This window comes from Copadichromis virginalis, linkage group LG18 (genome assembly GCF_057382275.1).
Source record: "Copadichromis virginalis isolate Kocher_CV1m ecotype Utaka linkage group LG18, C_Virginalis_male_GT1.1, whole genome shotgun sequence".
Lineage (NCBI taxonomy): Eukaryota > Metazoa > Chordata > Actinopteri > Cichliformes > Cichlidae > Copadichromis > Copadichromis virginalis.
Window position 1 is genome coordinate 13,675,859 of NC_140635.1, and position 20,209 is coordinate 13,696,067.

Below are 20,209 nucleotides of genomic sequence, written 5' to 3' on the forward strand. Positions count from 1 at the left end.
GACTTTATGATATATATGTGAAATATAAACACAGACTGAACACTTTGTTCGGTACACCTTGATGGTACCGGCTTGGACCCTTTTTTACCTTTATAACTGCTCCAAAGAGAGGGAGTATCTAATCGGTTCAGTTTGTTTGTCTGTTTGTTAGCACAGTTTTCAAGATATTATCTTCAAATTTTATGTGACGTTAGATACCAATTGCTGCTAGAGCTGATATAATTTTTTTGACAATTGGGTCACCTTGAGTGCTGATTCTTCATGATATGAATACAAAAACATGCTGTGAACATTCTTCAGAGGTTAGGGTAAGGTAGCCTGTGGTGTTTAAACAACTCTCGGTACTAAGGGCTCCAAAGTGTGCCCAGAAAATATCTCCTACATCGTTACAACACCAACAGCCTGAACTGCTAATAAAAGGCAGGATGGCTTTGTGCATTCATGCCTAATTTTGGCTCTACCATCCAAACGTCACAGCAGGAACATAGAGTCATGAGAGCAGGCAACTTTGGTGAATTGCAGCCTCAGTTTCCTGTTCTTAGCTGACCAGAGTGGTACCCCATGGGGTTACTGTTGCCTTCCTATCAGGTTGAAGCAGTCAATTGTTCCATAAAAAAGGAGCAGTCTATTTAAAAGCTTTCTTGCCAAGTTCTGTTGTAGCTCTGGAAGCAAACACTTTCCAAATATTGTGTTGGCAAAGACCATTCTGGTTTTTACACATGTATCTACAGAGAAAAGAGGTCACTTATATGGTCACTTAGCAGCCGGTAATATAACGTAAAGCATAGTAGAATAAAGTATCCTACTCCCTTAAATATCAGACATGTGCAACCATATAGAGCAGATCACTGTAATCCAATAAATGCAGAAAGAGTATAGAAATCAATTCTCCCCTAAGGTGTTTCCTCGCTATAAGAGAAATAATATTTTAATTCTAAATTTGTCAGCTTGGATGCTTTTCAGCATCCTTTATTTATGAAATTCTGATCATAAATTTGCCTTGAACACTTTCATGTTTTCATGACTATTTAGGTTTTAAGCCTTTAAGAGGTTTTGATCTTAGGAAGATGGGAGGATAACACTTTGACATTTGAGAACAGAGGCAACTGTGCCGATCATGCGGGTGAAGTTAAGTGGAAGCTCTTCATCCTATGAAAATCGACCCAATAACTGTTGAGATACTTCCTTTTGAAGTAAAATAATGGTCTGACCACTTGACATTATGCTGACTATACATAAAACGCGTGTATATTTTTTTGCCAAAATTAGTTTTCTGTCATTTTCTAAGCTTTTAAAACCTTATTGCAAAAATCCAACCGCCAGTGGCAAGCAAACATATTAGAACCACCACCTTAAGACATTTTGCACTACAGCCAAGGGAAATTTTGGGTCATCATCGCTTTATTCAGACTTATCTCTCATGTTTACCCACATAAACAAGTTGAATATTTCATTCAATGCCATTTAAAGATTTGCATCTGAAAACTTTCAGGAATTTCAGCAAACTGAGGGACGCGAAAAAGAGGTAAGTGTGGAAAGAGAAGACTTTTAACACAAATGGTGAAGCAGCCGGCCTTCATAATTTTCCCTTTTGAAATGATGCACTTAAAGTAGAGCACCGAGGGAGAAATCAAAGCTGTACTCAACTTGACAGGCCCTCACTTTCTATTGTGTTAAAATTCACATCAGCTACGATAATGCAATGAGATCCACCAAGATAACAAGGTAATGTCAGAACATCCTTTGCTTCTCACCATTTCACATAATCTTCAAACAATGACTTTAAACACACAGAAGAAAAGAGACATATTAAGCTGCAGTGACAAAATATATAAAAAAAACTTTATATACATCTTTATATGGATGTCCGGGGCTTTTATTATGAGGAGGTGGGCGAATAAAAATCGCTGTCTGATGTACTGTCGAGCCACTTGAGAGCAATAGCCTCTTGGTGGTGAGTCTATTACTTGGTTCATGTCTAATCTGAGGAGAAGCGTGCCAACATAGATCGAGCCTCATTAAAACGGCTGCTGACCTCATTTACAGAAAGTTTGCAAAGATTACTTCATCTATGGTCTGAGTTAGAAGAGCTACTGATGGTCAGTGGAGGTGTTGAGAGGGCTTTTAAGCTTCATAAACACCCATTAAAGAGAGACGGGCAGTCCTGAAAGACCGCGGCTGAACCGGTTCCAGGAAGAGCCAGGTTTGGGAACGTGGTTTAACACGCTGTGCTGTTCAATCTTCAATCTTGGCTTCGCAACCTCTTTTATTTTCTTAAGTGGCAGTAGTGCTGCAGCGCTCATCTAGCATTGTCCACAGGAGCCGAGGCTTCTTTGTCCTGTAACTCACTGTCTGAACTGTGGGGAAGATCATATGAGGAAATGTTCAGTCCAATTCAGGCCCATATTTTGAAGTTTAGTCTTAAAAGGTTTAAAGAAGGATTAAGTTATTGGCTAAAACTAAAGATCAGTCATTTAAAATGTGAATTATTCCAGTTTATACTCATGATTATTTAAATGTACTAGCCTGCGGCGCTTGTTCGCTTCGCTCATGTATGAACACGCAGGCATGTGTTTTAATTTATGGTGTTATTCTTTTGATCTTCATTATATCACTGGATATAGTGAGACAGTAAAGCAGCTGTTCACAAACTTTCAAAAATAGAACTTTGAAACTCCTTCTGCTTTCATGCAGAAGAAAAGGAAGCGAAATGCTGAAAGCAACAGCGTGAGCTCATGAGCTGTCTGAGCGCGCCACTTCAGATAAATGAAATGTCCCTCAGCAGCTGGCCTCAGTCACAACAATGTTTTCCCTGAAAGAGCTTTTGGACGGCGGGCATCAGATTGAGTGGTAGACAGCAGCTTGCAGTTATGCAAGCATTTTCTGCATGATTTACAGAAACGTTTTAGAGACACTTTCTAATTATTTCTTCCTCAGATGTTCGCCTCTTCAAAAAGAGGACTCTGGGTGTGGACATTTAGGTCACAGCTAGTCTAACACATAGTGTGCTCTTGCAGAAAAAGACAACAAAATTAAGTGTGCTTTAAAACATGGGGCTGCACTCTAAAAATGCTTGATGCGTGAGAGCACTGAATGCCATTTATGCACTGTGGGTACTGGAGTGGTGGTCACACCTGCGAAGAATTTAAATAAAGTAGTGTCGAGGCAGCTGCTGAAGGATCTCCGAAAACAAGAATTCTGCAATTATGAATTTCCAGTTCAGTTCCTGTTGGTATTTTATACACAAACTGGCTAAATCCATCAAGATTAGCATGCAAATACACAGTATTCATGGATTTTGTTTCTGTCGTTTATGACTTTGATTTTCTAAAACCTCTGTTTTTGTGCATTCCACTTATTTTGAACAGTTGGCAGATTCCTTAAAGGTAAACATTTCTAGCTTTTTTTATATTTCCGTCTGTGTTTTTGTTTTTTATCATGTATAATTTTTCAGCTGATTTTTCCTCCCCACCCTCTTCCTGCCTGAATTGTTTGCTAAGCTGACTGGTGTACAGGACACGGCCCCTGGCTCTCTCTCATAGTTTTTTCACTACTTTGGCACATTTCTCCAAACATTTTTCAAGCTCCTAAACTAGCTCTCAACCTGCAAGAAGTTGTAACTCGCACAAAACCTTTAATCCATGTGTTAAAAAAGTTGTAAATTGGTTACTGCTATCAAAACAACAAGTTGCTTTGACACTGTAGCTCTGTGTGGATAAAGTGTTTTGATCTGGGCTCAAAGGGCATTTCTCATGTCTCTGTTTTCTTTCCATTAAAAAAAGCAATTTTATTTTTCCTGCAGTGGTCACGCAACCCAGTACAATATAGTGAACAGGAAAAAAAATGTAAAATTTGTTTTATATTTTTGATCAGTATAGATGGACTATTGTGTGTTTAATGACTAAAACTCTAACTTGTTGTTCAGATTGTAAGAACTAAGTACGCCCTTTTCAATAGCCTGTAGAGCCACCTTAAGTAGCATTAACTTTTTTGGAGGGAGGCCTTTTTCAACTTTGATAGATACAGTGAAGAAAGGACAGGAAAGCGGGGACAGAAGACATGCGGTAAAGGGCAGCGGGTCAGGCTTGAACCCGAGCCAGCCGTTCTCAGCCATGTGGCAAGTAGTCACCTGCTCAAAGCACTGAGCTAAACCGGTGCCCAGGTAGCACTAACTCTTTTATAAATTGTTTTCCGTATGATGTCATCAGTCTCTCGCTTTGTGGATAAATTTTGGCCCCCCCTTCTATACAAGATTGATTCGGCTTATTAAGAGTTCTGCACTTTGACTTGAAACACCTTTCACTCATTCTGTTGTAGATAAGGGATGCTCATGGTCAACTCAGAGACTACAGGATGCCCAGGTTGTGGTTGTAGAACCAAACCACCATGCTTGGCAGTTGGTATGAGATGTTTTTGCCCATTTGCTGTGTTTGGGTTTCTCCAGACATGGTGCTGTGCAATATGGTTAAAGATCTCCACTTTGATGTTGTGGTGTCCAAAGGATATTGTTCCAAAAGTTGTAGTTTTGTTTAGGTGTAAATTTCCAAACCTTAGTTGTGCAGCCATGGTCTTTTCAGAGAGAAGAGGCTTTTTCCAGACACACCTTTCAAACAAGCCATACTTGTTCAGTCTTTTTTTTTTTTTTATTGTACGGTCATGAACTTTAACATTTAACAACTCACTGAGGCCTGTAGGGACTGCTCAGCATGACTGTAGATAACTGTGCTTAGTCATTTCCCTAAATGTGCTCAAACATCTGCAAGACTGAGAAATAGTAACATGAAGAGTTTCACATACTAGTCAACTGCCTTTGAGCTAAACCGAGGTCAAGTATTTGACAATAACTGTAAGTGACGAGGCAATGGCAAGCTGATTGACAGAAAATTGAATGTTGTTAACAATTTTAATATTTTTTTGAAGCAGCAGAAGTTCCAGTTTCTCAGATATGAAAATTCACTGTCTCTTTATGTCAAGGCAACAAAAAAGGTTTATAAAACAGACTGAAGATATTTATATCTCTTACAGAGAATCCAGTGAAACTCACAGGAAGCTGAATTCAGAGTTCATATCAGCTCCAACTTTCCTTCAACCAATGAAATATGCACTGTTAGTTCACGCCGCTATTTCTGGGCCATTACTCTGTTTTTTAGCTTAAAACTGAAACACTTATTTAGGAGCTCAACTTAAAATTTACTCACTATAATTACCACATGTGATACCACGTGGACCACAGAGAGCAGCTCTGCAGCTGAGCTGACAGCTCGGTATGCACAAGTGTTACTAAGTCCCAGTAACCACAGAGAGGGTCAAAGGTCAGCTGTCAAATTGTTTTCACAGGTGTTCTTTTGCTCTTAAAGGCAACTGAGTCTCTGCTGATCCTGCAGTAAGTCAAGGATATCACCTAAGCTGCTTCTAAGTAAATGATCCCACTTGTATAATGTGAAATTTGTCACATTTTCATCCAAGTTTTAACCAGGCAAGCATGAAATTGATTGAAATGATCTCTTATGCCTCTGAAATACATTCTCATCATGATCAATAGGTGGCACTCATGATCCTTGACAGTTTTGCAAGGTCATCTGTTTTCGGGAATAAATTTCCTTCAGACTGTGAGTCGGCAACAAATCCATTTCTTCCCCTGAAGATTTAACATTTTTAGTCCTGTTTGATGAAGAAAAATGTCTTTTATATGCCTGTTACATCCCCAAACAGTATAGGTTTGATCGCAGTAAAATTATGTTCATCTGCTTTATGTTTTTCTGAATACACCCACCGAGTGAAACAACCTTTTCTGCCAACAAAACACAGACTGTCTCTGTCTTTCATTTTAATGCTCATTCTTGGCAGCTGAAGCTCTTATTCAGGCATTTATCACCTCCAGAGCTGATTAATGCAACAGCACCCTCTATGGCACATCCTCTAAAGACCTGCAGTGCATCCAACAACCTGGCTGCTGCCTAAGTGCGCTCTCTCTCTCCGTCTCTCTCTCCTGCTCTATTACATTACTCACTCCCTCCACATTTCCTGTTGGCTACACATGCAGCAAAGCATGCAGATCAATCTACTTCTCTCTGCATAAAGAGCTGTTCAGCCCCTGTGGCCTTTTTAACTACCACACGCATTCCTTCAGGGCTGTGCCAAAATCCCGAAGTCACCTCAAGGACAAAACCAGAGTCCTCCATTTGACTTTAGTGAAATAACATCAACAATCTCAAGTTCTTTTCTCATTTATCCAGACATTTTTGTTAATGTCAGGTCAAATGAAAATGTGTGTGTGTGTGTGTGTGTGTGTGTGTGTGTGTGTGTGTGTGTGTGTGTGTGTGTGTGTGTGTGTGAATGTTTGACAAAGTGCTTAGGTATAGAAAACTATGGTCTGTGACCCAGTATGTCCTAAAGATGGAAGAGGCAGAGCGTGTTGGTCCAGTCAACTTGTTGTGTTCTTACTGTCGCCCTTGTTGGCCTGCTTTCTCACTGCTCTGATTTATTCTTAGCTGCTCACTGCTCGAGTATAAACCCAGAGAGCGGTAGTCAGCCACTTCTTTTCTCCTCCTTCACCTCCATCAGCACTAGCTTTATATTCCTTTTGGTTTCACAGATTAGATTATTAGGTATGAATTGAGTTGGGAGTTACCAGCAGGCCTTTTTTTCCTCCAGTTTTGTTTCTGATAGTTACATTTTCCAGGACTTAGCTCAAGGCCTTCTTCCTCTGATTGTTTTGCCTGGTTCTCCTTTGTAAGTAACTATAAATTTATTATTAAAATCTTACTGAAAATAACATGACTTATATATTTTATATGTCAGGTTCCCTTGAGCCATAAATGTAGGGACTGTAACAGTAACCTTTACAATCTAACGAGACTTTTCTTTAAACCAAACCAATATTGATGGAGCCACAAACAATCTGACCAAGGTGACACAGCCTGTTAAGTACAGATAAGCCTGTCAACATTAGTGATCTGTATAAATATTTAGAATTTTTACCACTGTGACCCATCTGTTCTTGGCTGTTTAAGATAATTCAATGCTTCAACTTTGTATTTTCATCACAATAACAATTGTGCATTTATGAAATTATAGAAATGAAACAAAGGAGAAAAATAAACACCTTTTTTGTAAGCCTTTTTTTGTTTTTCCAAAGGTACTGCTAAAATCATTTTCTTAACCATTTTAGTATCACAAGGGGGGCTCAGGCCCATCCCAGCTCATATTGCGGGGTACAGCATAGAGGACGTCAGTCTGTCAAAGAGACAGACAACAGTTCATACTCAGTTTCATACCTACGAACAATTTAAAATCACCAGTTAACCTGAAATGGATGGACCCCCAAATATGTCTGCAAAATGACCTTTGATGCATCAGAACCACCTGATCCTGTCATTATGGGACTCAAACGTTCAGATTTCTTGCCTACATTACCACAAAACTATAAAAGGACAGCTCGACCGTTGGTATGTTTACCATGTTTAACATCGTTACCATGCTGACACCTGCAAGTCACAGCTGAACCCAGTCTTCCCATTACAGCGATTGGCCGGTCAGATTTTACCCGATGACTTGCTCTTTTCTTTGCATAGTGAGTTTCAGTTTCGTCCTTCTGGGCAGATGCTTGTAGTCCAAAGGTGCAGAACACATCAGCAGCAAAACAGCTTTGTTCAAGCAGCCATCACTCAAATGAATAAAGTGTAGCTGTTGATGTCCTGCTGTGTGAACTCGTTATTCTTCTTCATTGTGTTTCAATATGCTTATGTTTCGAAAATGTGGATGTGAGGACTGATGACTCACCTACTGCAAACCACATCTACTCACAGGTTCAAATAAAGTAATCGGATCATCTGGTATTTAGTGGTATTTTGCACTAAATACCAGTGCTGCTGTGGCTGGTGGTAATATCATCTTGTTTGCAGAAACGTCGTCATTAATTTCAGCTGATAGCAGTACAGAATTTCATCTAATAGTTATCAAAACAGAGGCTGAAATCACAGAAATGACACAGGATCGACCACTTCAGCAGGACTGAATGAATCCACTGAGCAGGCCTTTAAAATGTCCTTACCTGGTGAAGTGAAAACAATGACCTGCTGGTGGTGCTAGATGAATAGTGGAGGGGATCAAAAACGTGCAATAGGTGCAGCATGGATGACTGCACAGTATTTATTGCTGAGATATTTCAGGCAACATTGCCATCTCTACATCCATTACTGTGATTGAAAGAGAGAAAAGCCAGACAGAAATCATCAGTTTATGTTTTTTTAAAAGCAAAAATCTGCCGTGCAGTAAAATGCCAATAAACAAACTGGTTGTCCAGCACAATTTTAGACAGGTTTTTAAAAATCAGCATCACATAATGGTATGAGACTTCAGGGACTTGCTGGCTATCAAAGCAGTCAGAGAGCCATTTACCTTTAAACTCCTCTAGCCGTAGCAGCACATAATGGACAGTCAGGCCTCTCGGAGCCAGCTAGCCCATTAGCCTGGGCTAATGCGTCCAGGACTCCCCGCCATGCGCTGCCCATCACTCCAGACTGGATCTGGTTTCACACAGGAGCCGCCTCATCTCTTTGTGCTCGGGGCAACTCTCGCTCCAAAACAATGACCTCTGAGAAACCGGACAGAGCAGATCATGGAAGAGTTGCTGCTGGATGCGGCACAGAGAATGATGCCCTTTTTTCTCTCCCTCATACAAATACAGTTTCTGTCTTTAGAAGATAAAAAGGTCTTACAAGGCTGTTAAGAACTGGTACATTTACACATTTTCAGGGTTGTGACAGGCGAAAAGGGCTTCACAAGTTTAACATGCACTCTGAAATGTTCGCCACAGCAAATTGTGAGATGAAGAAGTCATACAGTAGCACATATCAAATTCCTGTTTCTCCTCAAAATGTAAAGTGGATATTGGCTCAATCAGAGGGTGAAATTGTTTTTGACCATGCCTGTGATCTTGGGTTTCACAGCTCTGCCTTGCTAAATGGACCGGGTGCATTAGGGGCCAGGGAGGAGCTCTCTGCAGAGTGCTCTTAAAAGGCGAGCAGAGAAAAACAACTTAAAGCAGCCTCCCTGCTTTTTCAGCCTCGCTGCGGAGGGACAGTGACATGTAGCAGCCATGTAGAGGAGCGCCACATATCAGGTTGCAGCTGTCCAATCAAAACAATGATCCTGATGGAGTGACGGCAGGAATGTACAAGGAAGGTTTGATGACTGAGGGTCCTCGTGTGACACAGGATTAGAGTTTTACAATTCCAGATGAATAAGTAACAAAACTTTCATTTTGTTACTTATTCATCTCATTGGAGAAGGCATGCATTGTCTCACTGCACTGTGATGTCATTATTCAGTGTAAATACTGTAAATGTGTCTCCTGGTGTCTTTCTTCTCCTTTGCTGCAAGTTGGTTAACTTTCAGTCTCATAAACACCCACAAACACTCGTGGAGTGGCGACTCTGGTAAATCAAACTGTTTAGAGTGCCTCCGTGTTTTAATATCGATATGCTGATGCAAGATATTCATATTCAGATGCAAAAGGAAGAAAAATCACATGTTGCAAAATCAATAATTTCTCCCATTTTTAGTCAACAAACCAAAATCAGCCATTTGTTAATCCATATCTCGGTGTTTTCTAACTTTCCTACCTGGAGCTCAGTCCCACGCATATGTGTTTCTAATGAAGGTGGGACTAATATTCTGCTGGGATGTACAAGGCCAAACAATGCCTTTGTTCAGGTACATTTGGGTAAAGGTTATCATATGAGGAGTAAAATAGGTATCTGTGTTGGGGACATTGGTTATAGCTGTGGTTTAAATGTGCTTTGCTAACTCGTCTTTTATACATATTTATTTTAATTACATAACATTCTGCATAAAAGAGACTGAAAGTTTCTAATTTTGGGGCTCACATTTTATAATAAAATATATATAATAAAAATATAGACATTTACTGTAAGTCCTTATTATAATGTGTGTCAGTTAAACAAACAGAATGAATAAGCTATTTGGGTAATTTATTCACTGCCTACATAACTACCTATTGCAATTCGACCTTAATCAGTTTTATAATTCACATCAGCGTTGCACTCTTTAATAAATGTTAAAATACTGAACTTTAAAGTTAAAAACAACAAGGGCTCTACTTATGATTTCTGATCCCTGCTTCAACCCCAGTCCTCACAATCCTCCGCCAAACCCTGAGATATGGTACTTCTGTAAATGATTTTTCACTATTTTACTTTACATTTTTATGTCATTGTAGCTAACAAGTTTTACATGGAGCCGTAACAAAACAGCCAGAAATCAGAATCACCTTTACATTGTTTTAAGTGTTACCCTAGCAGTTGATATTAAATGTTTGAGTACCTTGACTATATGTTCAGGGTGTTATGTTTATAAGTAAGTAAGCAAGTAGGTAGAGGTTATATAAACGATGCTTTTTGGGGCAAAAAAAGAAAAATCACAGTGCAAAGTGCTCCACCGATGTCAAAATGAAAACTAGCAGTCTTCTGTGCTTTTCCTACAATCTGCCTGTTGCAAAATGCTCATTAAAGAAGCTGCAGAGTTGTTTTCGGGGCCACTTGAAATGTAAAAAACGTGACAGCGTAAAACTCAGCAGATTGGCCTGCAGACTACTCACTCAAAAAGCCACATTTTCCCTCACTTTCACCATAACAAGGGTGACTCATCACACTAAAGCACGTATGCCAATAGTATGCGCTACCGGCGGGGTGTGTAAATTCCACACCTGTCCCATCATCCTCTCCCCCTCCCTCCCCTCGGCCCTCTCCCCTTCCCTCCCCTTCCTCTTTTGTGCCTTCTCTCTTTTCACACATGCTCCCCCCCCCCCCCCCCTCATTCACTCCACACCTCACACCGAACAGCTTGAGGAGCAGATAGCAGCGCTGTCTTGCTAAGAACATGCAACAACAAAGCAGAGAAGGGTTTGAACACACAGAGGGCCTCGCTCTGTCTCATCATTCTGCTTTCCACCCCCCCTGCACACAGGTAAGTTTGGATTCACATCTTTAACAGGTGCTTTTTTGAGATCAGTTGGTGCTTTGCTTTGCATGCAAGGTGCAATGGAATGATCATCCTAAGTGCATTTTTTCTTATTCTGGGAGTATTTTAGCAGAATTTGGTGCTGCAACTATTTTCTTTTCTTTTGCCTGTGCCACTGTATCCTTCTCTTTTGCTCATTTCTACAATAACAAGTTTTAAATGCATTGCTCGGCTAACCTTTGTTGGAGATAACATTACCCTGAGTAGAAGAAATCCAGAGAACCTGATTACGATTATGTGTGAAGTTGATAGCGGAGACTTATTTTTATCCTGCTTATTTGATTCTGAGAGGGATCATCACACTTTTTCTCCACAGGAGAGGTGGAGGAGGAGGAGGATGTGGTGGGATGACAAAGGCTGCAGCTGCCTTTTCTTCTCCGAAAGCTGGGTGAAAATGACATAATGGCCATCGAGCTCAGGTAACTTCACTTGGACACCGATACCCTTGAAACTAAACCATCTATTGGGATGTGTTTATGAGATTTGTGCCATTGTGAGAGAGTGAAATCCAACTCATTTCGAGAGCCGAGTCTACAAGTTATTATAGGAATAATTTACAAATTTGAAAAGCTTAGCTTGGGAGGGGTTTTGTACTTTTTCTGTGCATTTACTAGGACTGAACTCGTAAATCTGAGAGGAGTTAAGAGGCAACACATTCGGACTTTTTAACTGGCAGAAAAGAGCAAAGTGTAGAGCATCAGAGCTGATGTGTGCAGGCTCCTGAGCGAGGCCACACAAACCTGAGAGTAAGTTGTTTTCCACTGAGCGGTGATGTCATGACACCGCCGTTCGAGCGGACTAACAGTTTATTCTGAAAACTGAGCCCGTGTCCCGAGGCTCAGACAAACTATATGCGTCCACACGACGAAAACAGAGCACGCTCGCCAGGGGAAAGAATAAGGTAAGAAATAAGAGAAAGCTGATATTTGGGTTTGAAGATTCTGGGGCACAAAGGCATCGTGAATGTTCACATGTTCTTCAGTAAATCTTTTTAGTTTTTCCTGCACAAAGCTGGATCATGAATGTGAGAGGCCAGCTTTTCTTCTTTTGTGGTGATATTTGATTAGTAGTAGTATGCTCAAGTACTGAGGCAGTCTTTAGTTCAGTGCTTTGGGTTTTAACATTTTCTGTGTTTCACAGGAAAAATATGTATGTATGAAAGTGTTAGACACTATAACTCACTATATGAAGCTTTTAATCTGTGACGTTAAACTGTAGCTTATCAGAGCACAGCGATTAAATAACTTGCACTTTTCATATCATGAACACAATTTACTTTTAGTCATCTGTCCCTTACTTTAGCGAGGCCTAAATACCTTTATGTGTAGAAGAGTATTTTGTTACATCGCTTCAGGGATTGAAAGCGTTATTAAAAACGCAGGTCATGAAAAGAGCTACTCATTTATTGTATTTGAAAGTGAAAATGTGCTCTAACTCTTTGGCCACCCCCTCATCTTATGTCATGTTTGTGGCCGATTAGACTGATACAGCCTGTTTTGATGAGTGAATTATGTGTTTTTTTTATAGCAAGCCCGGAGTTCTCATTTGGAATGAATCACCACATGAAAGCAGCTGATTGTTTTCTGCAGCAGACACTATTAATCTGTGAGCTCCATTAAAGAAAAAAAATCTCCACACTATAATAAGTTGTATAAAGGTTCTTTTTCTTGCAGAATGAGCCTCACCGAGCTCAGATTTCCTGCTGCAAGCGGCACGCACCGGGCAGAGTTTTCTGAAGATGCAGAACTTAGCTCATTAGTGAGCATTACACAAAAAAGGAAATTGTTCACAGTGGCTAAGTTCAGTGTCCAACATGAAAGAATGAACTCCTGCATACCTGAGAGTCTAATCTTTCCTCAAACTGAGAGCCGAGTGGAGAGAACGGACGCATGGGATGAACAAAAAGCGGCTGCACCGTAAAACAAAGAGGAATGCTGTAAAAGACTTTGCATTTCCAGACAAATTGGAAGGTAGTTTAGGTTCTTCTGATTTAAGGGGGGGTTTGAAGAAGAAGAAAAGGGGCAACGATAGATAACAGCAGGTTGAATCAGTGTGAATTTGCACAGCCCTAATTCTCAGAGGATTTTCAGCACTACATCTCACTTTCTGATGGGGTTATTATTCATGATTTGAGTCACAAGAATACTGGTGTGTCAAATTTGCGCTTTTCTTTTTATTATTTTTGCAGAGCTTAAAAATAGAACCACATCTTGTCAAAGTTGGTGCTTTGGGGAGTGAAATAATGAATCATTTTCCGGGGTGTGTACTCATGTGCCTACTGAACTGGATTCAGTGTGTCTTTGCAGAACTGGCTCAGTCCAGCAGGAACAAGAGTGACACCTAATGACCATCAGCATAACCAAGGATGCCATCAATATCCCCTCGAAACGATCACAACGTGGCAAAAAATGACCACAAACATGTTTATCACCACACTCGGCAGCATGATTTCAGGAGAAATGATGACATAGAGAGATTATGTGTCCTCATTCATCCATCCAGTGTGTGTGTGTGTGTGTGTGTGTGTGTGTGTGTGTGTGTGTGTGTTCCTGTCTAGCTATCTTTGTGAGGACCGAAATCTGCATTCTACTATACTTGTGAGAACCAGCAGTCACTTGTGAGGACACACAACCCGATCCTCACATTTTTGAAGGCGTTTAAAGGCATTTTTGAGGCTCAAAATTGGGTTTTAGTGTCAGGGTTACAATTAGGTTATGGTTAGGTTTATGGTAAGGGTTAGGGTTAGGCATTCATTTGCAGAGATGGGCAGTAACGCGTTACTGCGTTACTTATGACGCGTTACTGCATAAGGGATTACTATTGCAAAAACGGTAATTAGATTACCTTTACTTTCCCGTAGGAACGCTGCGTTACTGCGTTACTAAAACCGTGATTTTTTTGCATAAGCAAGTGTGACATTCATGACAACAGCTGTGTGCAGATCAACAGTGGATCATATATCGAGTACGGGAGAGAGTATGAGCGTGCAGCGTTTAAAGTGTGGAAGTACTGACCTTACTTTGAGTTTGATTCCATAAAAAGTGACAAAAACATTAGCGTCCATTAGCATTGTGCGTGGGAAGAAAACTTCTTTTTACAGCGAAAAAAAACCCCTAAATTCCCAAGCAAGCTCCGAGTGCGCTACCACGTAATGGGAAATTCACAGAGAAACTGCCGTATCCTTCCACTGACCACTGCGGCACACCTGCACCAGGGTAAACCTCCGCCTACCCTACTCCTGCTTTACAGGTGAAAATAGAGCAAAAGGACCGCTAGTCTTTGATTTTATTTATTTTCTGCTGTGTTTTACTTGCATCTATTTGAAAGAGTGAGTGTAAACACAAAAATAATAATAATTATGTGCTGGAATGTGCAGAAAATAGGTTTAAATATTAAACAAATTTCTTCCAGTCAGTGAATGTTGCATATAATTAGGTTTTTGCTTGATGCATAAAGTTAAAAGATTAAAACTAATAAAACAAGTTTTAAAAAGGGACTTTTCCATTTGATTACATTTTGTATGATGGATTATGTAGAAAAAGTAGAATTGGGCTGAGAGATCTATTGCTTTATCACCTATTCAGGTTGTAAATCGTGTTTTTAAAAAGTAACTAAGTAACTAAGTAATTAATTACTTTTGAAAATAAGTAATCAGTAAAGTAACGGGATTACTTTTGGGGGGAAGTAATCAGTAATTAGTTACTGATTACTTTTTTCAAGTAACTTGACCAACACTGTTCATTTGTAATGGTTAGGGTAAAGGGCCAGGGAAGGCATTATGTCAATGAGGGTCCTCACTAAGATAGCTGAACGGGGTTGTGTGTGTGTGTGTGTGTGTGTGTGTGTGTGTGTGTGTGTGTGTGTGTGTGTGTGTGTGTGTGTGTGTGTCCTAATTTGTCTCCCTGTGTGGGTAAATCTGGCTGCCTCTGCAGGGAGTCGCTACCAACAGCAGCTGATTTGTGCTGAGTAACACTTTGCGTCGCCTCTCTTCATTCCTCACACGATAATAAGCTGTCAGGGTGTCTCCAAGCGTCTTCACCAAATTGGGATACACCGGCTCCAACACCTCTGCAGTCATTATATACCTGAATGGACAGGCCCTGCGTTAGCATAAGCAAAACTGATCATCATAAGACATGCTATCGATTCTGGACGTCCTCAGTTGTTGAGGTGCCGTGTGAACAATTGCTTTTCACCTTGGGCCATCAGCCTGTGGACTCATGCATTAAAAAAATCTGCAGAGATGTGCAAAAATGAGAAGAGCCTACTCAAAAATGCAATGGAATTTCATATAGATTTTCATTAATTCACTGTAGGTGAGCACAGTGCTACTGTGAACAACAAGAGAGCATTAAAGAGGGTGTACGGTGCATTTTTTCAATTTTTTTTTAAAAGGTGGGGGCGCGCCCTTTGCTTTCTCTTTCAATGAAACTGTGGTTATAACAGCAGGGGAGTCAAATACACTGGAGCCTGTTTGAGCAGGTGACAGAAAACGTGCTCCAGTTTATTTGAAGTAGTGATTCATTAACTTCTGTTTAACTGTAAAAAGTCAGATCTTATGTTTCCCCCAAGAACTTTGTGCAGACATTATTATGCATGCATTTGGATGTCACACCCTTTATTATTACACTGTTCGTACAAAGGTACAAACCTCCACAGTGGGCTTCATGACTAAACAAAGGCTGCTTCAGGTTTGTATTGATTTGCATAATAATGCACGTGTTGCTTTTTATTGCTTGTTACACGTTGAGTCTCCATATTGAGAACTATAAGCACTGTAGGGTTATTTACAAGCACACAAACGGCTTCAGCAGACCTTAAAAAAGACATGTAATTTTAAATCATCTTATATGAAACTCCTTTTGCACCCACCAAGCATTTTTTAATGTATGGATTTCAACATCTTAGCCATCCTAAACAGCAACTTTATATACGGTATAAAAGAACAAAAAACAAAGAAGGTGATTTAAAAATATAGTCTTGCTACTTCTTAATTCATAATTTTACATTTTTGTGACATAATGCAGTGTTTTGTGGTGAGTTGATGAAAGAAAACTCGCCTGAAAGCTCTCAGACAGTACTTCTGAAATTGTTCAAATATCTTTAAGACCCACACAGATGCAATCATCAGTATTTTGTAATACGGGTTGAATAAATGGACACATTTGAGGAGAGAAAACAATTTCTGGGGTGGCCTAAACCCTGTTGGTGGCAGCTAAAGCTGTTTTTGCCTTATATACGCTGTGTTTCCATGTATGTTTGCTCATGTTACAATAAATCAGCGCACCTATTTCTCATTTTCACAGGAAAATATGAAGAAATGAGAGGTCACTCAAGACTTTTTCACAGTACTATATATACAAACAATAAAACACTCCTTACTCACTGCTCAGTCAGTAAAATGAAATAAAGTATCATATAAAGTTTAGCTTTTTCTAACAGGTTACTACTTCTAATGAAATATTGTGACATTATTCCTTTGACTTTTATTGTTAGGACATGGTGTGCGTTCTTCCACTTCTGCATAAGTTTTTATGTCTAACTTATGCGTAAAATAGCCTGATTCAAAAGGCAAAAAAAAAATCTTTGGTTTACTACCAAACTACGGCATTAGTTCTCAAGGGACACCTAAGACATCCTTCATTTAATCAGTGACTGAGTACCACAAAGATACTCTCTATTTAAACTAGCCTAGTCAGCTAGTTTAAATAGAGACTCAAACTTAATGTCAGACATCAGCAGCCATTTACACAATCAGTAGTTCTCTTTAGCTAGATCAGACTCCCACAAACATTAGCAGCAGCAGCTTTAATTATGTCCTTTTCATCTAATTCTAATCCTATTATTGGTGTTTTCAAACATTAAAAATGTGCTTCAGAAAGTTTTTTTTAAAAGAAATTTGATTTTTAAGGGCCTGAGCAGGTAAATAAGGAGCAGTGATAGGTATGTTGATGGCATAATGTAAAAAGTTTTTTGGGTTTTTTTATTTAATGTGAAAAGAATATTAAAATTATTTTAGGACTAGACACGTACAGATGGCATTAATGAAATGTGTTAGTGATTTCCTAATCCAAGTGAAAACAGAAACATTCTGTAAAAGACAATAAGGAGTGTAAATACAGTAGATATGATTGGTTACTGGTTTTAAAAATACATTTAAAAAGTGGTGTTAGTTGGTTGTAATACTCCAATTCTCCACTAGGTGGAGCTGAAACCCCACGCTCACCTGTGCACACAAATTGGGGCAATTAAAGTTCTCATTCAGTCTGTTAACGTAACTTCTTCTGTGGTTTTCTTTCTTTCTTTATTTGGTGATGCTTTTGTTTCTTTGCTGTTATTCAAAGATAAATATTTTACAGGTCAGTGACGTACGAAAACATCGACGGGCGTGTTGCTGTTCGTGTGTGTGTGTGTGTGTGTGTGTGTGTAGAAATGTAGGAAGTAACGTTAACCTAACTTTCGGACCAGGACGACGCGGAGACGTAAATCCTGAGTTTCTGAACGAAGTTGTGATTTCTAGGAGGAAGGACGACGCCGACCTGCTGGGAAATTATTCTGTCTTCATTTGAAAGTCTCTCTTAACAGTTTCTTGGCTCGCTTTTACTTTAACACTCAGGTGAAGGTAGTTTTTTTGTTTGTTTATTTATTCCTCCTTAAAAGTAGTGTGTTAGGAGTCGGTTAGCGCCAAACGGAGGTGCAGAGATCTTCGTCTTCCCGCAGCTCTCAGCGCCTTTTCTGCTTTTAAAAGATGAAATGAGAGGTTTTGCTCAAAAGGTGAGGCTCGTTTTGGCATTTTAATTCTTTAGTGCTGTTTACCTGTGCGGCTGTTTACTTGGGAATTTAGATGGGAATAGTGGGAACTTAAACACTGCTGTTTGTCCTTCTTTTCCTGATTTTAAGTGTGTGTGTGTGTGTGTGTGTGTGTGTGTGTGTGTGTGTGTGTGTGTGTGTGCGCTTACACAGCGGACCCCTGCTGAGGTTTTGGAGCAGTGAGTTATGCTGAGGACTGTCTCTGACTGTCAGGATGAGCACTACAGATGGATCTGGGGCCCTAGAGTATGATGAAGAGGCCCGTGTTGTGCAGATTTACCCCAGGGTGTCGTATGACACAGCTGCCTACTGTCCCCTGCAGATCAGTGTTGGGGACACCGTGGCGTTGGTCATCCACAATGCTGTGGTTACTCTGGACCTGGACCCCAACCAGGCATACGACCTGCTGGAGGTGAGGAAGAGCGGGGGAAAGGAGAGGCCGCTGGAGGCAGGGGACTCCCCTTTGGAGCGAGTCCTGCTGTGGCCCAGAGAGGTGCAGAAGTGGCACCCTCAGAGCAAAGGGTACTACTTCATCCTGCAGCAGCAGCAGGTCAACAATGGAGGGTGCAGAACAGAGATCTGCACAGGGGAGTGTGATGACCTCTGCAGCCTCTCCACACTGACCGAGGAGAATGTTCTGGAGGTTTTACGCCAACGCTTCTACAAGCACAAAATCTACACCTACGCCAACAAGATCCTCATCGCCATCAATCCCAATAAGTTCCTGCCTGTTTACTACAACCCCATGTACGTCAAAATGTACGAGAACCAGCCACTGGGAAAACTGAGTCCTCACATTTTTGCCATCGCCGACGTGACCTTCCGCGCTATGCTGAACAGGCAGGCTAACCAGTGTATTGTGATAACTGGTGAGAGTGGCTCAGGGAAGACTGAAAGCAGCAGTTATCTCATTCATTGCTTGACTTCACTCAGCCAGAACATGTACTCCAGCGGGCTGGAAAGGACCATCCTCGGGTCCGGGCCGGTGTTGGAGGTAGGTCACTGTTATGTGATGCTGCTCAAACCACTGATGTAAAAAAAAAAAAAAAAAAATTCAAAATAAAAGTTGGAGCAGTCCAGAGTTTGCCCCCCCTCAAAAGAGGCAGAGGCAACAAGATACCAGAGCTTCTCACATAGCACAACATCTGATAAAAATCACCTTCGATTGTTATCATTTAGGTGTAGAAACACTGAAGAATTCACATTGTTGCCTCCTGAGTCACCAAAACAGTTCACCAAGTCGACTGATTCCAACTGCCACAAACATTTTTCACAGCGTCTCTATTACCTGTTAAATATCACTGCAAACTGAATGAGCTAAACCCACGATTGAAAAAAATCAGTTCTTGCTTTGTGACATTTGACAAAACACTCAACCTTTTGTTTAAAAGAGAGGTGATTTCCTGGTATGAGAAATTATCACTTTAGATTTTAGATCTTGCAGACAGCAGCACACCCATCTACCTCTCTGGGTTTTTTTTTTTTCTTTCTTTTACTGAAAACATATTTTCAGTATTTCTACCTGTAACCCCAATTTTCTCTCTTTCTCTCCCTCTTTTTTTTCTTCACCAGCACATACTGCAAACCCCAAATAACATTTTAAGTTTTGTTGAAACATATTAGTTTTGGTTAATTTTTCGAACAGGTGTGTCAAACTTGTTTTAGTTTATGGGTCACACATTGCTTGAGCTGACGGTACAGTGGGGCAAACCAGTAAAACCACTGTAACATACACTAAATAAAAAAGATAAAAGAAGTGCAAAAAAAAGTACATTCAAAACCTCCACCTGGGCCATGGCCAAGCCCTTAGAAAGCTGCAGCTATACACCAGACATCAGACGGATTAACAGCATGGAATGTCTTAACAAATGTGGGGAAACGGTTAAATCTATACAGCTTGACACTACTTTCATTAGACTACATTGCACTGTGGTTTGTAAACTGTAAAGTCATAAAACCTTCAGATCAATGGCATTTTTGCCATTGATGGTGGTGTAGTGGTTAGCACTGTCACCAAAGAGAGTGGCTCAGCGTGGTTTACCTGGGGTTCCTGATTCCTCTGTGTGGAGTCCGTTTCACGTGTAACTAAATGCCCGCATTCACCAAGTGTTATTTGGCACAGATTTTCACACTGGGTGCCCTTTCTAACATGTCCACGATACAGGGATTTGTGTTTTCTCCCGGTCTCAAACCAAGATTTCTTGTATATTATCCGAATGTGTTAGCTGCTACACTGTGGAGTAGGGCTGCCACACACGATTATTTTGATAGTCGACTAGTCACCCATCATTTTTGCGATTAGTCAACTAATCAGATAATGCGTAAAACATACATCTTATTGCACCAGCATGCATCT

General features: G+C 40.4%; 1 protein-coding gene across 3 annotated transcripts in view; it reads left to right on the forward strand.

The window, feature by feature from the left end:
• Positions 1-17,347: 17,347 nt before the first annotated feature.
• Positions 17,348-20,209, forward strand: part of myo9b (myosin IXb) — a 31,334-nt gene continuing 28,472 nt past the window's right edge. Inside the window, exons 1-2 of one of the 3 annotated variants that reach the window (XM_085439180.1) lie at positions 17,348-17,817; positions 18,007-18,847. In XM_085439180.1, coding sequence (XP_085295306.1) covers positions 18,068-18,847 — 780 coding nt within the window. In that variant the 5' untranslated portion in view covers positions 17,348-17,817; positions 18,007-18,067. The remainder of the gene's footprint in view (positions 17,818-18,006; positions 18,848-20,209) is intronic. The other 2 variants (XM_085439178.1, XM_085439179.1) reach the window with 2 other exon arrangements.